The sequence below is a fragment of the Oncorhynchus mykiss genome, chromosome 12 (assembly GCF_013265735.2).
Source record: "Oncorhynchus mykiss isolate Arlee chromosome 12, USDA_OmykA_1.1, whole genome shotgun sequence".
Lineage (NCBI taxonomy): Eukaryota > Metazoa > Chordata > Actinopteri > Salmoniformes > Salmonidae > Oncorhynchus > Oncorhynchus mykiss.
Window position 1 is genome coordinate 92,972,951 of NC_048576.1, and position 21,829 is coordinate 92,994,779.

At 43.3% G+C, this 21,829-nt stretch overlaps 2 protein-coding genes across 7 annotated transcripts in view; one reads left to right on the plus strand and one right to left on the minus strand.

Moving 5' to 3' along the window:
- The window catches only part of LOC110487082 (proton channel OTOP2), a 30,413-nt gene extending 11,282 nt beyond the window's left edge, over positions 1-19,131 (minus strand). Inside the window, exons 1-2 of one of the 4 annotated variants that reach the window (XM_036939208.1) lie at positions 18,978-19,131; positions 17,744-17,817 (exon numbers count right to left, since the gene is read on the minus strand). In XM_036939208.1, the coding sequence (XP_036795103.1) occupies positions 17,744-17,787 (44 nt within the window). In that variant the 5' untranslated portion in view covers positions 17,788-17,817; positions 18,978-19,131. Of the gene's footprint in view, positions 1-17,730; positions 17,839-18,977 lie in introns of all 4 variants that reach the window. The other 3 variants (XM_036939209.1, XM_036939211.1, XM_036939210.1) reach the window with 3 other exon arrangements.
- Positions 1-21,829, plus strand: part of LOC110485273 (Usher syndrome type-1G protein homolog) — a 30,900-nt gene that overhangs the window by 3,800 nt on the left and 5,271 nt on the right. For 2 of the 3 annotated variants that reach the window (XR_005035202.1, XM_036939213.1), the window contains exons 2-3: positions 18,188-18,644; positions 19,847-20,719. Coding sequence is in view for 2 of the 3 variants with exons in the window: in XM_036939213.1 (XP_036795108.1) it covers positions 18,188-18,644; positions 19,847-20,680 (1,291 nt within the window). In the remaining variant the exon portion in view is untranslated. Of the gene's footprint in view, positions 1-18,187; positions 18,645-19,846; positions 21,015-21,829 lie in introns of those variants that run through there. The other variant, XM_036939214.1, reaches the window with a different exon arrangement.

The window sequence follows — 21,829 nt, forward strand, 5'->3', positions numbered from 1 at the left end:
TCTGTAACATTAGGTCAGGTATGTAACATTAGGTAGGACTAGTATTAAAGGTCTGTAACATTAGGTAGGGCTAGTATTAAAGGTCTGTAACATTAGGTAGGGCTAGTATTAAAGGTCTGTCACATTAGGTAGGGCTAGTATTAAAGGTCTGTAACATTAGGTAGGGCTAGTATTAAAGGTCTGTAACATTAGGTAGGGCTAGTATTAAAGGTCTGTCACATTAGGTAGGGCTAGTACTAAAGGTCTAACATTAGGTCAGGTCTAACATTAGGTAGGACTAGTATTAAAGGTCTAACATTAGGTCAGGTCTAACATTAGGTAGGGCTAGTATTAAAGGTCTAACATTAGGTCAGGTTTGTAACATTAGGTAGGACTAGTATTAAAGGTCTAACATTAGGTAGGACTAGTATTAAAGGTCTGTAACATTAGGTAAGGCTAGTATTAAAGGTCTGTAACATTAGGTAGGACTAGTATTAAAGGTCTGTAACATTAGGTCAGGTCTGTAACATTAGGTAGGACTAGTATTAAAGTTCTGTAACATTAGGTCAGGTCTGTAACATTAGGTAGGACTAGTATTAAAGGTCTGTAACATTAGGTAGGACTAGTATTAAAGGTCTGTAACATTAGGTAGGACTAGTATTAAAGGTCTGTAACATTAGGTAGGGCTAGTATTAAAGGTCTGTAACATTAGGTAGGACTAGTATTAAAGGTCTGTAACATTAGGTCAGGTCTGTAACATTAGGTAGGGCTAGTATTAAAGGTCTGTAACATTAGGTCAGGTCTGTAACATTAGGTAGGACTAGTATTAAAGGTCTGTAACATTAGGTAGGACTAGTATTAATGGTCTGTAACATTAGGTAGGGCTAGTATTAAAGGTCTGTAACATTAGGTAGGACTAGTATTAAAGGTCTGTAACATTAGGTCAGGTCTGTAACATTAGGTAGGGCTAGTATTAAAGGTCTGTAACATTAGGTCAGGTCTGTAACATTAGGTAGGACTAGTATTAAAGGTCTGTAACATTAGGTAGGACTAGTATTAATGGTCTGTAACATTAGGTAGGGCTAGTATTAAAGGTCTAACATTAGGTAGGGCTAGTAGGGTCAGTAGCAAGGTGCAGCACCAGTAGTGCTAGAGGGGTGTGCCATAATAACACATGAAAGAGGAGATCATAGCCTACTGACGGATTCAGGATGCAGAATAAATAAAGTAACAGTAGCCTACTGACTGATTCAGGATAAATAAAGTAACAGTAGCCTACTGACTGATTCAGGATAAATAAAGTAACAGTAGTCTACTGACTGATTCAGGATACAGGATAAATAAAGTAACAGTAGCCTACTGACTGATTCAGGATAAATAAAGTAACAGTAGCCTACCGACTGATTCAGGATAAATAAAGTAACAGTAGCCTACTGACTGATTCAGGATAAATAAAGTAACAGTAGCCTACTGACTGATTTAGGATAAATAAAGTAACAGTAGCCTACTGACTGATTCAGGGTGCAGGATAAATAAAGTAACAGTAGCCTACTGACTGATTCAGGATACAGGATAAATAAAGTAACAGTAGCCTACTGACTGATTCAGGATGCAGGATAAATAAAGTAACAGTAGCCTACTGACTGATTCAGGATACAGGATAAATAAAGTAACAGTAGCCTACTGACTGATTCAGGATACAGGATAAATAAAGTAACAGTAGCCTGCTGATCTTTAGTTTGTTCCTTGTCTGTGGCAGGTTAGCCACACCAATAATGCCTAGGTGGTGGTCAGTGAGTATTTATTGAAGTCATGTATGTTTGTTCCATTGAAATGAACTGTTTTGGCTCGGGGTAAACAAGTAAAAGGCCACCAATACCACCACCACACTGACCACACTAATAGTGCATACTGTAGAGAGGCCTACCTACTGTGAACATTTCCTGTACTTTTATTGGACAGATTATGTTTTCTGTGTTTTGGAATACCATAGAATAGAATATCACATAATAGAATACCATAGAATAGAATACCATATAATATAATATAATATCATATCATAGAATAGAATATCATATAATAGAATACCATAGAATAGAATACCATATAATATAATATAATATCATATCATAGAATAGAATATCATATAATAGAATAGAATATCAGAATAATATATTATAGAATAGATCATATCATAGAATATCATAGAATAGAATATCACATAATAGAATACCATAGAATAGAATATCACATAATAGAATACCATAGAATAGAATACCATATAATATAATATAATATCATATCATAGAATAGAATATCATATAATAGAATAGAATATCAGAATAATATATTATAGAATAGATCATATCATAGAATATCATAGAATAGAATATAATACCATAGAATAGAATATCATAGAATAGAATATCATAGAATAGAATATATTATATCATAGAATATCATATAATAGAGCAGAATATCATAATAGAATATAATAGAGTATCATAGAATAGAATATAATGGAATATCATAGAATAGAATATCAGAATAATATATTATAGAATAGATCATATCATAGAATATCATAGAATAGAATATATCATAGAATATCATATAATAGAATAGAATATCATATAATAGAATAGAATATAGTATCATGGAATAGAATATCATGGAATATCATAGAATAGAAAATCATATATCTATTGTTCATTTGGTTAGAACAAAAATTGCCTTCTCCTTTTCCCCAAATAACCCCAGACATATATTGACTGGCACAGCTAGGGTCAGCCACGAGGATATAGCCTAGCTGTGTAGACCAGTTTAATCATGAACCTTTCCATTGATAGACTATTAACTGAGTAGGTTAGCTAGTTCCAGACATTTAATGTCACATAGTGCCCCTAGCAGTGCCCTGAGGCAGTGGTTCAATCCCCTGTTCTACCAGTCACTCTACACTACTGTATCACTCATCTCATATTCTTTATCTGTCAATAAAACTTCCAAATACCCCCCAAAAATATCACATTGGATCTGATAAATGTTTTGTTGACGTGATGATGTGCATTGATTGATTTCTTTGTGGAGGGACTACTGGCTCCAACTATAGACTAACCAATGAGCAAGCTACTGCTTAGTTATGTCACTGTTTTTCAAATAACCATAAAAGTGTCCATCTCTAATCATATCCTAGCAACATAAATGTTTGCCAAAAAAGGAAGCCTACCATGATCAGTTAAGGCTGTTGTTGTATCCTCTCCTCAGCTTAACATTGCTTTTTGAAAAAACACCAGAACGTCAGAGAGGGTGAGATTAGAATTCTACATGTAGAATGTTACTTTACTGGTTATTGTGCAGGTCAGAATTCTGTGATGCAACAATGGACAACTCATCACGTCATCATCATGCTATTTCTTCTTTCAGTAAAAACGTGTAAAGTGTCATGCTTTTTTTACAGACAGACAATGTCACTTAGTTTCCATGTATGTCATTTGTCAGTAGCTATAAAATTAATTCAGATCAAACATTCTATTCAGGATAGAAAATGAATACATCTAATTTGGGACAATCAGTGCAAATGACCAGTGGCCAATGAGCCTGTTTAGATAACGTCAGGTTCAAAACTTATGGCAACCTTGATAAAGATTTTTTTTAAAGACTGTATGAAATAATACAAATACTGAGATATTGTATGCACAAAAAAAGGGAAAATATTATTTTATATACTAATAAAATTGATCAGAGAAAGAGAGTGTTTAACATGTGATAAAAAAAGAGATGTGTAAACATTTCCCAATTTTATTGAGCGTACAATCAAATCAAATTTGATTGAGCAAACAATATAACTCAGTATTTGTATTATTTATTTATTACAGTCTTTTTTGCTCATCTTTATCAAGGGTTGCCAATAATTTTGGACCTGACTGTATGTTGGGTTTAGATTAGGAAGCACCAGTAAACTGGAGTACACAAAGCTCTCTTCAGTGTGTTTCTGGCTGACCTGGTTTCCCTTCCTGTCCAGAGAAAGAAGCCCATTAGCAAAGTAGTTCATTGGCAAAAGTTCGGTGGAATTCTCTCTCTAATCTCTATTTCTCTCTCTTTCTGTCCCTCTCTCTCTCTCTTTCCCTCCATAAATGTGTATACACCTAATATGGGTTGGGTTGGGAGGGGGGGGGTCCTGTTTGGGTGTTTAAGACAGGGGCTTTCACACATACCTTGTGTAGGGGGGGAGATTGTAACGACAGTGGTCACATAGAGAACTAAGTATCCCACCACAAAGTGGTATACGAGGGTGAAGGTGGTTGGATGTAGGATGAGGATCGTACCAGAGCAATAGGCTGGTGAGGGCCTCCGTACTCCCAGCTGGGGTTTCAGACCCTTATCTTTCCATGGCTCAGTTATCTGTTTCACCAGGGCCCTGTCAGGTGTTCTATTGGAAATGACACATAATGCTCTTACAAGATGCCACCTTTTCTCAAGCTTCCAAGGCTTTTGGTAGAGGTAGGGACAGTGGAAAGGAGAGTCTCAGTCAGTGGTAGAACATAGGGAAAGCCCAGTTTCAGCTGTTCTGTCAGCAGTATTCAGCTTTCATGAAAGCAAAAGGAGCACTTGTATGAGCTAGGATGTTCCATGTTGAGAGGGATGGATGTTCCATGTTGAGAGGGATGGATGTTCCATGTTGAGAGGGATGGATGTTCCATGTTGAGAGGGATGGATGTTCCATGTTGAGAGGGATGGATGTTCCATGTTGAGAGGGATGGATGTTCCATGTTGAGAGGGATGGATGTTCCATGTTGAGAGGGATGGATGTTCCATGTTGAGAGGGATGGATGTTCCATGTTGAGAGGGATGGATGTTCCATGTTGAGAGGGATGGATGTTCCATGTTGAGAGGGATGGATGCTCCCAGCTCTTTCTTCTTTGGGGTTGAAAAAACAGAGTTTGTCTGGTGGTGTAACTTCTGCTGTGGGGAGATGAGGGAGCCTGACGGGTGTGTAACTCCTGTGTGTTCTCAGGTTCTGCTCACGGACGTTCCCAAACTCAGAGAAATTAAATTGATTTTCCCCGGACGTTTCACAAACTCTCGGCTGCTATCTCCAAGATGGCCTCTGGCCGCGCCCCGCTGGTCGATGGTCTGCCTGTGGACTTTTATAAAAAAGTGAATTGGACAGGACTTTTTGTGTGTGTTGCGTGAGTGCGTCGGAGGAGTTGCAACTAAGCTGTGGGTGGGTGGCTCGAGTGACCTAAAGAACTGGAGGCCTGTTGCGTTGTTCTGTGGGGACTATAAGGTCTTTGCCAAGGTCCTCTCTAACAGACTGAAGTCCCACTGGGACCAAATGTACTGTGTACCAGGATGCTCAATCACAGACCATCTGTTCATAATCAGAGACATAATAATCAAGGCTTCAGAATGTGGACCTTTGGATCTTCTTCCTTAGAAAGCCTTTGATAGGACGGACCATGAGTATCTGTTCAACCTGCTGTCTGCTTTTGGTTGTGGGGAGAATTTTGTGGCCCGTGTTAAAATGTATGGTGAAGGTGGGCGGGGGGGCTGAGTAGGGTAGTCTGGGTAGGCCATTCTGGGTAGGCCAGCCTGGGTAGGCCAGTCTGGGTAGGCCAGTCTGGGTAGGCCAGCCTGGGTAGGCCAGTCTGGGTAGGCCAGCCTGGGTAGACCAGCATGGGTAGGCCAGCCTGGGTAGGCCAGCCTGGGTAGGCCAGCCTGGGTAGGCCAGTCTGGGTAGGGTGGGACATTTTCCAGGGAGGTCCTCTATCGGGGCAGCTATGCACGCTTACTATTGAGGAACTTCTGGGCCTGCTACACAGGAGGCTGTGGGCAGTGTGTGTGCCAGACAGGGTTGGGGACAGGTGTAGCAGTATCAGCATACGCTGCTGACGTCTCAGAGATGATTAGGGATGAGCAGAAACTACGGGGTCTAGTTTGAGAGGTTACAAGGGGGCGTCTTCGGTTAAGGTAAACTGGGGCAAGAGTGAGGCTCTGTTATGTGGGGCATGGAGGGACAGGGTAGCTTCCAGGGGGGGGGGGGGGGGGGTTGCAGTGGGTCTGTGAAGGGCTCAATATTCTTGGGATGTATCTGGGCTTGGAGGGGTGGGTCAGGAAGAACCGGGAGGGAGTGTCATAAGCGGTGGTGTCGAAGCCAGGCGAAGTGGAGGTGGCTCCTCTACCAAGTGTCATACAGAGGGAGGGTGCTGATCATCAACAACTTGGTGGCATCGTCCCTATGATATAAACTGTTCTCAACGGCCCCGGCGGTCTGCTGCCTGTCCAGGAGGGGAGACAAGGCCTCATGGACCTGGAGAGCAGGGTGGCAGGCTTCTGACCCAAAGTGGCACAGAGACTATACCACACTGATGGCTGGAGGGAACTAGCATGTGCTCTGTTGAGGAGGGCTGGCAATTTAGGGCTGGACCAGCAGCTTCTCCTCAATTTAGGGCTGGACACAGCAGGGGTCTTAGACTTTTACACTCTAGTACTGAGGGCCCGGCAACTGCCAAGGACCACACGTGAAGGGGGTGTGGTGCATGGGCCATGGGAGGCCATCTTCCACAACCCACAGATCCCTTTAAGGTTGTTCAGCCACCCTGCAGGGATGTTTAATGGCATCAAGAAACTGCCTAAGCCACCGTTTCCACCATTGCAAGTGACAGTAGACACTAGGGACTGGCAGGAAGGTCCGGAGGACGTACTGACTTTTAACACTCTGATCCTGGGGAAGTTTGCGAAGGTGGGGGGCAATGCACTGTTCACCCTCAGGGTCAAGGAAGTTAGGCACATCAGGAGCTTAGCGGGAGTGAAGGGGCATCAGTGGCAGGGGGTTGTGGGGGCTGAGAGCATGGCAGGGTGTAGGTGGAGGGTGCTCTATAAGCTCCCATTGTCGAACAGGTCAGGTGACCGAGGTATTCAAGCAGTGAAAGGGCCAAATGTGTTTGGTGTAATTTTTTGTCTCCCTCTCTCCCTTTCTCTTTGTCATTTATCTCTCTCTCCTCTCTCTCTCTCTCTCTCTCCTCCATTTCTTTCTGTCAGTGTGTCTGCTTTTGCCAGGCATAGTCCGATCTCTCGTTCTCTCACACAGACTAAAGTGGGCCTTGTGTGCATTTCAGGAACACAAATATACTGTAAGAAAATGCCAAATTAGGTTTGATGTGGTTCATTAGTCCTCTGTGCATTCCACCATTTTGTTGAGGGAAAATGTACACAAAGTAACACAATGGCGGGTCCACTTAGACAGTGTGGTGGGTGATAAAGTAACCGATAACAACCCTAGTTCTAGGAATTCCCACGGTATACAGCTTATAAAACATTTACTACACTAAATGTGTACTGTACCCATCTCTCACTGATTATGATAAACAGCAGTTCTAACACCATGAAAAAGTTTGCGTGACATTCGGTACTAAAGATACTTCCATAGTTTCTCACAACACCAGTGACTACTAGACAGCAGCACCCTTGAGATCCAGGGAGATCATTTCAGTGATGTCTGACAACTTTATTGGGTTTGCTGCTGAAATACAGGCCTGGCAGATTTACAGTGGATTTATAGTGAATTTATAGGGGATAGTGAAACAGTAGCAGTAGGGAGCAACAATCTGTCATTCTATGATGTAACAACAAGCATAGTCAGGATACTGAGGACAGTGGAGTCCTTTTCAATTCCATTCTTATCATATTTTAAGTGAACAAGGGTTATCGTGTGTTATTATTGGGCTATGACCTGCAGTAAAAGGTGCCCAGAGAAGAGTGAGGGATGTGTAAAATCATGTAATGTCTAACAACTGGAGCTGTAATTGCATAATAAACATTATGTATCATCAAATAGCTGGTCGTCTGTAGCTCAGTTGGTAGAGCATGATGTGTGCAATGCCATGATGGTGCGTTGGATTCCTGGGACCAGACATAAAATGTATGCATCAATGTAAGTGGCTTTGGATAAAGTGTCTGGTAATTGGCAGATATTATATAATAGCACTGATATTTAGATTTATTTGAGATTCGTCTGCCCAGAGGCCCGGGCATTTGTGACACAGTCCTTTAAAGCACTTGACCCTTTGAGTCCCCTTTGCACATACATTTGCACCCCAAAACATTTACCAGGAGAGTAGACAAATAAGGAGCCCCAAAAGACGCTAATAATCAAAAATTAGAGAAAAAAAATCTTTATTTGCATTTTGACAAATAAAGATTTAATGAAGAAAAGTACTCTTGTAACTCAGTTAAACTGTGATACATATTCTTAACCTGTTACGGCTAGACCCCTCGACAACATCCGGTGAAATTGCAGAGCGCCAAATTCAAATTAAATTACTATAAATATTAAACTTTCATGAAATCACAAGTGCAATACATCAAAAATAAAGCTTAACTCCTTGTTAATCCAGTCGGCATGTCAGATTTCAAAAAGGCTTTACAGCGAAAGCAAACCATGCGATTATCTGAGGACAGCGCCCCATCATACAAAATGCATGACAAACATATTTTAACCAGGGAGGTGCAACACGAAAGTCAGAAATAACGATATAATTCATGCCTTACCTTTGAAGATCTTCTTCTGTTGGCACTCCAAAATGTCCCAGAAACATCACAAATCGTCCTTTTGTTTGATAAATTCCTTCTTTATATCCCCAAAATGTCCATTTATTTGGCACGTTTGATTCAGAAATTCCAACTCGCCTAACATGACTACAAATGATCTAATAAATTACCTCTAAACTTGGTCCAAACAACTTTCCTAATCCAACCTTAGGTATCCTAAAACATAAATAATCAAATCAAATTTAAGACGGATTATACTGTGTTCAATAGCGGATAAATTCAACGTGGAGCGAGCTCCAGGTCGTGCGCAACAAACAATAGAGTCCACTTGGCTTGACACTCACAACGAGCAGCCGTACTTCTTCATTTCTCAAAAGATAATCATCAACTAATTTCTAAAGACTGTTGACATCTAGTGGAAGCCATAGGAACTGCAACCAGGTGCCTCAAATATAGTTTCCCATAGAAAACCTAGTAGTAAGTAACCTAAAAAAAAAAAAAAATCCTGGATGGTTTGTCCTCAGGGTTTCGCCTGCCAAATAAGTTCTGTTATACTCAGACATTATTTGAACAGTTTTAGAAACTTGACAGTGTTTCTATCCAAATGTACCAATTATATGCATGTCCTAGCTTCTGGGCCTGAGTAACAGGCAGTTTACTTTGGGCACGCTTTTCATCTGGACGTGAAAATAGTGCCCCCTAGCCCGAAGAGGTTTTAATAGAACAGAATGACCCTAACCCTACCTGACCCTAGCCCTACCTGACCCTAAACCTAGCCCTACCTGACCCTAACTGATCCAAAACCTAGCCCTAACTGACCCTAACCCTACCTGACCCTAGCTCTAGCCCTACCTGACCCTAACCCTACCAGACCCTAACCCTACCTGACCCTACCAGACCCTAACCCTACCTGAACTTACCGGACCCTAACCCTAACCCTACCTGATCCTAAACCTAACCCTACCCGATCCTAAACCTAGCCCTACCTGACCCTAGCCCTACCTGACCCTAACCCTACCTGATCCTAAACCTAACCATACCTGATCCTAAACCTACCTGATCCTAAACCTAACCTAAACCTACCTGACCATACCTGACCCTAACCCTACCTGACCCTAACCCTACCTGATCCTAACCCTACCTGACCCTAACCCTACCTGAACCTAAACCTAACCCTACCCAATCCTAACTAATCCTAAACCTAACCCTACCTGATCCTAACCCTACCTGATCCTAAACCTAACCCTACCTGATCCTAAACCTAACCCTACCTGATCCTAAACCTGACCCTACCTGATCCTAAACCTGACCCTACCTGACCCTAACCCTAGCCCTACCTGACCGTAACCCTACCTGACCCTACCTGACCCTAACCCTACCGGACCCTATACAAGTACAATACGCCCTACCCAACCCTGACCATATACCTGACCCTAACCCTACCCTAACTGACCCTAACCCTGACCCTACCTGATCCTAAACCTACCTGATCCTAAACCTAACCCTACCTGACCCTAACTGACCCTGACCCTGACCCTAACCCTACCTGACCCAAACCCTACCTGATCCTAACCCTACCTGACCCTAACCCTACCAGACCCTAACCCTACCTGATCCTAAACCTAACCATACCTAATCCTAAACCTAACCCTACCTGACCCTAACCCTACCTGATCCTAACCCTACCCGACCCTAACCCTACCCTACACCTAACCCTACCTAATCCTAGCCCTACCTGACCCTACCCCTACCTGACCCTACCTGATCCTAAACCTGACCCTAACCCTACCTGATCCTAAACATGACCCTATCTGATCCTAAACCTGACCCTACCTGACCCTAACCCTACCTGACCCTAAACCTGACCCTAACCCTACCTGGTCCTAAACCTGACCCTACCTGATCCTAAACCTAGCCCTACCTGACCCTATACAAGTACAATACGCCCTACCCAACCCTGACCATACCTGTACAGTAGAATAAGCAGGTCAGATGAATTCAAGGATGTTTCATATATACAGAATAGTAGAGACCAATATAAAGTATATTTTTTAATTGTTCTGTTATTTTGTATGCGTCTGTGACCCCTCAGTTCCTAGAAAATTTAGACCGTGACCCCTCAGTTCCTAGAAGATTTAGACTGTGACCCCTCAGTTTCTAAATGATTTAGAACGTGACCCCTCAGTTCCTAAATATTCTAGACTGTGACCCCTCAGTTTCAAAATGATTTAGACTGTGATCCCTCAGTTCCTAGAAGATTTAGACTGTGACCTCTCAGTTCTTAGACGATTTAGACTTCTCAGACCACCTTTGTCTTATGTCCCAGACAAGACGACACATGCAAAACAAGACACTAAAATTGGCACACTAGAGAGGAGACAGTGAATAAATTCCGGCGACCCAGTTTGAACCCTTGTAGGTAACACTAGACTGTGAGAAACCAGGGTTGGGCAGGTGATATTTTAATAATTTGGCTCCCTGAGCTAATGCAGAGGCTTTAGCTCAGAAGGCTAAGTACAGTAATGTGTTAGCAACTTTTTTCTCAGAGTGCAGGGTTATATCTAGAACCAAAAAGGGCTCTTCAGCTGTCCCCATAGGGGAAACCTCTGAAGAACCCCTTTTGATTCCAGGTAGAACCCTTTTGGGTTCCATTTAAAACCCTTTCCACAGAGGGTTCTACCTGGAACCAAAAAGGTTTATCCTATGGGGACAGTCGAATAACCCTTTTGGAACCTTTTTTTCTAAGAGTGTGGATTGTCAGATCAGGGCAGGAAGAAGTTAAAATCAGTCAAGTTAGGAGTTAGTTAATCCTATGGCTCTCCTGGGGGGGGGGGGGGGAAATCAGGATCAGGCAGGTGAGGTGTTAATCTGCTGGCGTTCCTAGTTAATGCCTTTAACTCATTGGACTAAAACTGTTGTGTTGCACACGAGACCCGGGTTGGTCACAATAAATCAAGGTCAGGTTGGTGAAAGGTGCTAATCCTGGCTCTGGTTGGGACTAGCGTGGCAGGCACACAGCTTCTCCGTTGTCTGTGAAAACCTTGCAGCTTTGTCCATCAATAATGTATCCCTAGCCCCTGCGACCAGTGCAATGCTAGCTGCACCTCATCAACTATTGATCAAGCCTGTTGGAGAACTAATGCTACAGTATATAGGGATGCTACGACGGAGCTCAAACCCTGTCTGTTAAAGCATTTATGTTGGAAAGTCAACTGAAATCAACTCAATTATTGCTTAAAGGTCATCTGGAACTTTTTTTTTTTTTTAAAACAGTTCACAGTTGCCTCTATCACTTCCATTGATTGTTAGCTAGCTAGCGGTGGCTAATGTTAGTGAAGGTCCTAATGGCTTTTCAAAGAAAACTGGAAATTACAGACTTGGGTTTTTATATCAGGTAAATCCATTTGAATTCAACCACTTTTTGACAGCATCCCTGTAGATTTATACAACACTTTCCATTAGAAATCCAAGGCTTAAAAACAAAGGTGTCCATGTGTGCCGATGACTCACGTTTTATATTAAGTTCGCAATCTAGATCCCTGCAATGTCTCGCTGAAGATCTAGATAACTCTTCTGGACTAAAACCTAATTATGATACGTGTACAATATTACGTATTGGATCTTTAAAAAATTACTTTTACATTACCCCGCAGTTTACCTTTAAAATGGGTTTATGGTGAAGTAGACATACTTGGTATTCATATCACAAAATGTATAAATGAGCTCTCCACAATGAATTTCAATAGAAAACTTGTAAAAATAGACAAGATCCTGCAACCATGGAGGTATATACCTGTCTATTTATGGACAAATTGCCCTGATTAACTCCCTAGTTGTATCTCAGTTTACTCACTTATGACGCTGCCTACTCCTGATGATTCGTTTCTCAAATCATATGAGCAAGAAATATTTTGTTGCAAAAGGGTTTGCTAATGATCAATTAGCCTTTTAAAATGCTAAACCTGGATTAGCTAACACAACGTGCCATTGGAACACAGGAGTGATGGTTGCTGATAATGGGCCTCTGTACACCTATGTAGATATTCTATTAAAATAATCAGCGGTTTCCAGCTACGATAGTCATTTACAACATTAACAATGTCTACACTGCATTTCTGATCAATTTGATGTTATTTTAAGGGACAAAAAAAGTGCTTTTCTTTCAAAAACAAGGACATTTCTAAGTGACCAAAACTTTTGAACGGTAGTGTGTGTGTACACTGCTCGAATAAAAAAATCTTGGTCGACCAAACAATCAACCAGACTAATCAGGGTCAGCCCTACTTGCCTTGCACCACTTATTAGATTTATTAGCTTGATAGCAAACGTCCTGGCCATGTGATTTATCATAGTAATAAGCAGCAGCAATCTAAAGGACCAGATGGAAAACATTCCAGGAAAAGTGATTGGCTGAAATGATGAAGTAAGTGGATGGAGAAATACAGTTGTCAAACAGTTTTTTGGTCTTTTATTTATTTACATTTAACGTAAATGGAGTTTACGAGTGTTCAGATCATTTTTATATTTGCATATGTTGTAACTTAGACTTCACATCATCGGAGGTTGTGTTGTGCCTCCATCGGTTGAGACACAACATGTAAAGGTTTAAAAATGTCAATTTCTTGAAAATAATCATGTTTTTTATAAAGTAACAAATAGTTTGACAACCCTGTTTGTAAGCTTTTAAAAGATCATCTCAACCGTTGATCTTTTCCAAGTGATGAAGACAAGTCTCGTGGTATGGTGGGGTATGCAACACGGGTCAACATTGAGCACCTTTATCTCTTCAATGTGAAAAAGAGTCACTTTCTGATCACTTCTAAAATGGGCAAATATGTATGGAAGGTTTCGTTCAAATCAAAAGGGTTGTTGTCAAGAAAGTGATTGGATTGACTCTGTCGTAACAGGACCTCTTTCACCCCTCTGCCCGGTTGACACTAATACAGATGATCTTCCCCATGCTTGACTATGGCGATGTCATCTACAGTTCAACATGCAAGGGATCCCCAGAGAAGCAAGATGGGCTTCATCATTCCACCATTTTGTTGAGGGAAAATGCACACAAAGTAACACAATGGCGGGTCCACTTAGACAGTGTGGTGATAAAGTAACTGATAACAACCCTAGTTCTAGGAATTCCCACGGTATACAGCTTATAAAACATTTACTACACTGTGTACTGTACCTATGGCTCACTGATTATGATAAACAGCACGCATTCACATTTCCATCAATCGGCCTGTCAACATATCCTCCAACAATAGAACAGTGTTGAATAATACCTGACCTCTACTGTACAAGTAGAATACACTCTACCTAACCCTATCTGACCCCCTAATGGGCTACCAAGTGGCGCAGTGGTCTAAGGCATTGCATCTCAGTGCTAGAGGAGTCACTACAGACCCTGGTTTGATCCCGGGCTGTATCACAACCGGCCATGATCAGGAGTCCCATAAGGCAGAGCTTGGCCAGGCTAGGCCGTCATTATAAAATAAGAATGTTCTTAACTGATTTGCCTTGTTAAATTAAAGGTTCAATAATAACCCTACCAGACCCTAACCAATATAAAGTATATTTGTTTCATTGTTCTCTATTATTCTGTGTACATCTGTGACCCCTCAGTTCCTAGAAGATTTAGACTGACCTCTCAGTTCCTAAATCTTCTAGACTGTGACCCCTGTTTCTAAATGATTTAGACCGTGACCCCTCAGTTCCTAAAAGATTTAGACTGTGACCTCAGTTCCCGTCCTTCTGTGTTGTCACATGTCCCCGTCCTTCTGTTGTCACATGCCCCCATCCTTCTGTTGTCACATGCCCCCGTCCTTCTGTGTTGTCACATGCCCCCGTCCTTCTGTGTTGTCACATGCCCCTGTCCTGTGTTGTCACATGCCCCTGTCCTGTGTTGTCACATGCCCCTGTCCTGTCACATGTCCCTGTCCTGTGTTGTCCCTGTCCTGTGTTGTCACATGCCCCTGTCCTGTGTTGTCCCTGTCCTGTCCTGTCACATGTCCCTGTCCTGTGTTGCCCCTGTCCTCTGTTGTCCCTGTCCTGTCCTATGTCCCTGTCCTGTGTTGTCCCTGTCCTGTGTTGTCACATGCCCCTGTCCTGTCCTATGCCCCTGTCCTGTCCTATGCCCCTGACCTGTCCTATGCCCCTGTCCTGTCCTATGCCCCTGTCCTTCTGTGTTGTCACATGTCCCTGTCCTTCTGTGTTGTCACATGTCCCTGTCCTTCTGTGTTGTCACATGTCCCTGTCCTTCTGTGTTGTCACATGTCCCTGTCCTTCTGTGTTGTCACATGTCCCTGTCCTTCTGTGTTGTCACATGTCCTTCTGTGTTGTCACATGTCCCTGTCCTTCTGTGTTGTCACATGTCCCTGTCCTTCTGTGTTGTCACATGTCCCTGTCCTTCTGTGTTGTCACATGTCCCTGTCTTTCTGTGTTGTCACATGTCCCTGTCCTTCTGTGTTGTCACATGTCCCTGCCCTTCTGTGTTGTCACATGTCCCTGTCCTTCTGTGTTGTCACATGTCCCTGTCCTTCTGTGTTGTCACATGTCCCTGTCCTTCTGTGTTGTCACATGTCCCTGTCCTTCTGTGTTGTCACATGTCCCTGTCCTTCTGTGTTATCACACGTCCCTGTCCTTCTGTGTTATCACACGTCCCTGTCCTTCTGTGTTGTCACACGTCCCTGTCCTTCTGTGTTGTCACATGTCCCTGTCCTTCTGTCCTGTCACATGTCCCTGTCCTTCTGTGTTGTCACATGTCCCTGTCCTTCTGTGTTGTCACATGTCCCTGTCCTTCTGTGTTGTCACATGTCCCTGTCCTTCTGTGTTGTCACATGTCCCTGTCCTTCTGTGTTGTCACATGTCCCTGTCCTTCTGTGTTGTCACATGTCCCTGTCCTTCTGTGTTGTCACATGTCCCTGTCCTTCTGTGTTGTCACATGTCCCTGTCCTTCTGTGTTGTCACATGTTTTGTTGTGATTTGATTTATTGCACCACACTTCCTAGTCCTCACTGGCCAGGCCGTCATTGTAAATAAGAATGTGTTTGTAGTCCTTTACAGGCAGCTTTGAACTCTGATAAGAGCCTATATCGTAAGGCAGTGGCTGTATACACGTGCACTTCACATTTCCATATCATTAAACACTCATGTAATAAACAGTGTCAGCATTTATGAACACTGATGTACAGTTACAAGATGACATGGTGTTATACCCTGGGTTTGTTCTGAACAGAATGAGACAATGTTTGTTGTATTGGGACAAAGATTTGCCGTGGACCACGTATTTGAATGCACTCGTGACTCCATTCTATGTGCAAAGTAATGACAATCTGCTGCTCTGAATTGCCTTGTGAAAGCCTTAACACTAATGTCATGTTATAATGGAGCTCTCATGTTGGCTATAGAACATACAAAAACACCTTAAAGTTGAAGACTCTCCTTTGAGTCATAGAAATGCATTGAAGTTACTTAGGAACTGTTCACACTTGGAGAGGTGTGTGGCCCCTTGGAGACACCAGTTAGTCCTCTCACTCAAACCCTTGTCATTCTATTGTCTTATGTTGCACCTACCCCAGATTTTACAACAATATTCTTATCATGTTACTGAATGTATCCAGAGTATTTTCTGCTTTAGTTAAACAAATGCAGTAAAAAGTGCTGTAAATGTAAAACTAAAAAAATCACATTAAATCAACAGTGGATTCAGTCTTGTGTCAGGTGAACTGTTGTCCTCACCTTTAGTCTAATACTTGTCCCATAATCTCCAAACGGTTCCCTTTTAAATGCTGCCATGATTATGCTTATGCTTTCCATATTTCCTCTGAGGAAAAATGTCATTTAGCCCAATGCCCACCACTGTAAGGGGTTTTAACTGACTCACCTGGATAAATAAAATATATACACATTTAAAAACTAATCATGGATTAAAGTTGGTCTCCTGGCCCATAGACTACTTTCAGGGTCAGGAACCATCTAACATCAAGTTGTAAAATCATGGAACTTCCCCTTTTAAGATCAGCAATAAGGTTAGTGTACCACCATCCAGAACCATTCCAAATCTGACAGCTGTTTATACACTGCCTTTAAATAGAGGAACTTCCTGTTAATATTTAAACCTCTGAAAGGATAAGTTGAAGTACAAGCTGGCGGTAAACAGGACTTCACCTTTGATGTAATTCCTGTAAACAATTCCCTTTTCCTGGGAATAGAACTGCAATACGAATCACGTTGTGATATGTTATCAATGTTTTATGGAACACATTAGAACTCTGCCCCTCAGCCCTAAACAAATGTTAGTCACGTTAAGTCATCTGTACTGGCCCTAAACAAATGTTAGTCACGTTAAGTCAACTGTACTGGCCCTAAACAAATATTAGTCACGTTAAGTCATCTGTACTGTCCCTAAACAAATATTAGTGACATTAAGCCATCTGTACTGTCCCTAAACAAATATTAGTGACGTTAAGTCAACTGTACTGGCCCTAAACAAATATTAGTGACGTTAAGTCATCTGTACTGGCCCTAAACAAATATTAGTGACGTTAAGTCATCTGTACTGGCCCTAAACAAATATTAGTGACGTTAAGTCATCTGTACTGGCCCTACATTGGGAAGACTCAGCTCCAATGCTGCGCGACTGAAGGAATTGAGCATGACATCACCAGGTATGCACACCCCGGTAGTACGCTCCCGAGTCAGGGGCAGCCTGACCCGGGCCTCCCGTGAAACAAGACACTGGTTAGTGTAGTGGTGTTGACAAGCCGGTGGTTGTGTTACAGGCTGACTGTAGTGTAGAGGTGTAGGTCCTAGTGGAGGCTGAGGTGCCCATGGGGTCATGGTAAGCTGATGGCAGGGGAATGAAAAGCATGGAGAAGCCAGAGAAATCCTCTAAAACATAATGACAACAGATCCAAACAGTGGTATTGTTCATCTCATAACTTGTGTATCTGTTTGCTGTCATTAAGAATTAGTTTACTGTGTTGTTGCTGGTGCTGTGGCTGCAGAGATTTACCAGTGCTAAAGGGTACTGTGATGTAAGGTTAAACATGATTTATGAAGATTCGATGAACAGCCCATGGATGAGATCTCAGTGCTGAAATCATGATAAAAAAAATAAATTATGGGCTTTCTCACTAAGTACCTGCTATGTTTAGGAGTATCTGAGAGTGGGTTATCCTTCTCCTGGTTCATATTACTCACAGATAGCACTTACTGAATGCCTCTGGAACAGAACAGCATGACTTGTAACAGCATCATCACCTGTCTTGGCACGGGTCTTCGTTGGCACTGTAAAGAGTTGGGGATGGTCTTGACATCGTTGCAAAAATGATGTTTCAAGTACAGGTAAGAGTGGGAAAAAAAGTATCTTGTTTACTAAGAGCACGTATTTGTGGTGCATTAGATTTAGCTTGATATTTTCACATTTGGGACTACTCCATTGGTTCTGGGGGGGGGGGGGGGGAACTAAATCCAGCACAGTGCAAGTATTTGAAATACTTTTACATAGTCCTGTTCATCCCTGGTCTCTGTACAACATCCGTATTAGAATGAAGACTTCCTAATATGGAGGCCATGTGTGTGCTATATGCCCGTTGCTTCTTTCAGCCTCTCTGGATCAACCTTCTAGCTGATGTCTGTACTTCCTCTTGTTCTGCAGAGGCAACCCTGATAAGTGTGACATATGGGGGAACACACCTCTCCACCTGGCGGCCGCCAACGGCCACCACAACTGCCTGTCCTTCCTGGTGTCCTTCGGTGCCAACATGTGGTGCTTGGACAACGACTACCACACGCCCCTGGACATGGCCGCCACCAAAAGCCACATGGACTGTGTCCGCTACCTGGACTCCATCGCCGCCAAGCAGTCGGCCCTCAACCCCAAGCTGGTGGGGAAGCTGAAGGAGCGGGCTTTCCGCGAGGCCGAGAGGAGGATTAAGGAGTGTGTGAAGCTGCAGCGGAAGCACCACAAGCGTATGGAGCGCAAGTTCCACAAAGAGGCAGCGTCGGAGCAGTCCATGTCAGACGCCATGAGCTTCACCAGCTACACAAGCAGCTCAGTGAGCCGCAAGCTGCACCACCTAAACACCACCACTGTCAGTGTGCCATACTCTCAGGTCAGTACAAACTACACCACCACTGTCAGTGTGCCATACTCTCAAGTCAGTACAAGCTGCACCACCTAAACACCACCACTGTCAGTGTGCCATACTCTCAGGTCAGTACAAGCTGCACCACCTAAACACCACCACTGTCAGTGTGCCATACTCTCAGGTCAGTACAAGCTGCACCACCTAAACACCACCACTGTCAGTGTGCCATACTCTCAGGTCAGTACAAGCTGCACCACCTAAACACCACCACTGTCAGTGTGCCATACTCTCAGGTCAGTACAAGCTGCACCACCTAAACACCACCGTCAGTGTGTGTCACACCCTGATCTATTTCACCTGTCTTGTGCTTGTCTCCACTCCCCTCCAGGTGTCTCCCAAATCAGAGTCAGGCAGAAAGGTCAGAACTGGGAAGGCTAAGGAAAAACTAGAACACAGGAACACTCTGTTAGGACTTAACGGGACAAGACAAACTGGCAACAGACAAACAGAAAACTCAGGTATACAGGGGATAATTGGGAAAATAGGAGACACCTGGAGGGGGGTGGAGACAAGCATAGGACAGGTGAAACAGATCAGGGTGTGACAGTGTGCCGTACTCTTAGGTCAGTACAATACAGCCTCATCCAGCCATTTTTGGCTTTTGAATATTTATTTAAAGGGACATTCCACTCCAAAACCAATGTTTGTCAGATAAAAATAGTTTTAAAAAATAAAAATAGTCCGATGTCAAGAGGAGTGCACATTCCACGCCATTGTTTGTGTAGCTCCAGCTATATGATGCCTCAAGCTAAATGAATAAATGGGAAAGATGAACACAGCACATCTGGAAATAATATGATGCTTCTCTTTTCCCTTCATTTAGGATTGTAGTACAAAGCTGCATCTATAAAATGAATGACCTGGGAAATTGACTTATCTTAAGTTTTACAAATGTAATGTCCCTTTAATTGTCAACATGGCGTACATAATTATAGACTGCAAATAACTGTCATTGTATCCTCTCCTTTCTCCACTGATGGGAAATGTTGCTGTTCTAACTGTTGCATGTGAAACTCCCTCTCTGTTATGTCTGCTGCTGTATCGTTTCACATGCACAACAGTTAGAACAGCAACATTTCCCATCAGTGGAGAAAGTCTGTTAAATTTTAGATGTGTGCTCCTCTATAATTAGTGGTTGAAGCCTGTGTTGCTCTTTGTCCCTGCAGGCTACTCTTCACGCCACAACCCGAGGCAAGACCAAGATCCAGAAGAGGTTGGAGAAGAGGAAGCAAGGGGACGGGACCTTCAAGATCTACGAGGACGGCAGGAAGAGCGTGCGCTCCCTCTCGGGCCTTCAGCTGGGCAACGATGTCATGTTCCTTAAACAGGGAACCTATGTCGGCCCTCGGGACCGCGCAGGGCGCCGCGGCAACCTCCGAGACATATTCCACGGAGACGCCAACGACGACACCATCTCTCGTGCCATCAGCGAGCCGGACTTGTCTTACCGGCCCGACATGGAATACTCTGAGGTCAGCACCGACTCGGGCCACGACTCTCTCTTCAACCGGCCCGGTCTGGGAACCATGGTGTTCCGACGCAACTATATCAGCGGTGGCCTGTTCGGCATCGGCGGGCGTGACGAGGGGAGCCTCAGCGGAGGAACCGAACGGGCTGGCAGCACCAACGTGCGGCTGCGCAGCCGGCTGCGGCGTTCGCCCAGCCTGGACGATGGGGGGGACAGCATCGGCAGTGCCAGCAGCCTCCGGGAAAGGAACCGCCAGGAGCTTCCCTGGGACGAGCTGGAGCTGGGGCTGGATGATGACTTCGAGGCCGTGACCAGCCCGTTGGAGGTGTTCTTGGCTGCGCAGACCATGGGCGAGTTCCTCACCGTCTTCAGGCGGGAGAAGATTGACCTGGAGGCGCTGCTGCTGTGCTCGGACCAGGACCTCAAGAGCATCCACATCCCCCTGGGACCCAGGAAGAAAATCCTAGATGCCTGCAAGAGACGTCTGGAGACCCTTGAGGACCCTGACTACATCGAGGACACCCTGCTGTGAATGGTGAATGACACTTTTGGATCTGAAGATGCTGTGTAGGTACTGTATACCTCTACTACTACTGTTCACCTACAGAGTAAACCTACATTACAGAGTAAACCTACATTACAGAGTAAACCTACTCTACAGAGTAAACCTAACCTACAGAGTAAACCTAGCCTACAGAGTAAACCTACACTACAGAATAAACCTAGCCTACAGAGTAAACCTACTCTACAGAGTAAACCTACACTACAGAGTAAACCTACACTACAGAGTAAACCTACACTACAGAGTAAACCTTCATTACAGAGTAAACCTAGCCTACAGAGTAAACCTACATTACAGAGTAAACCTACACTACAGAGTAAACCTAGCCTACAGAGTAAACCTAGCCTACAGAGTAAACCTACACTACAGAGTAAACCTACACTACAGAGTAAACCTTCATTACAGAGTAAACCTAGCCTACAGAGTAAACCTACATTACAGAGTAAACCTACACTACAGAGTAAACCTAGCCTACAGAGTAAACCTAGCCTACAGAGTAAACCTAGCCTACAGTGTAAACCTAGCCTACAGTGTAAACCTAGCCTACAGAGTAAACCTACACTACAGAGTAAACCTACACTACAGAGTAAACCTTCATTACAGAGTAAACCTACACTACAGAGTAAACCTACATTACAGAGTAAACCTAACCTACAGAGTAAACCTAACCTACAGAGTAAACCTACACTACAGAGTAAACCTAACCTACAGAGTAAACCTACACTACAGAGTAAACCTACACTACAGAGTAAACCTACACTACAGAGTAAACCTTCATTACAGAGTAAACCTAGCCTACAGAGTAAACCTACACTGCAGAGTAAACCTACACTACAGAGTAAACCTACACTACAGAGTAAACCTTCATTACAGAGTAAACCTACACTACAGAGTAAACCTACACTACAGAGTAAACCTAGCCTACAGAGTAAACCTAGCCTACAGAGTAAACCTACACTACAGAGTAAACCTACACTACAGAGTAAACCTTCATTACAGAGTAAACCTAGCCTACAGAGTAAACCTACATTACAGAGTAAACCTACACTACAGAGTAAACCTACACTACAGAGTAAACCTAGCCTACAGAGTAAACCTAGCCTACAGAGTAAACCTAGC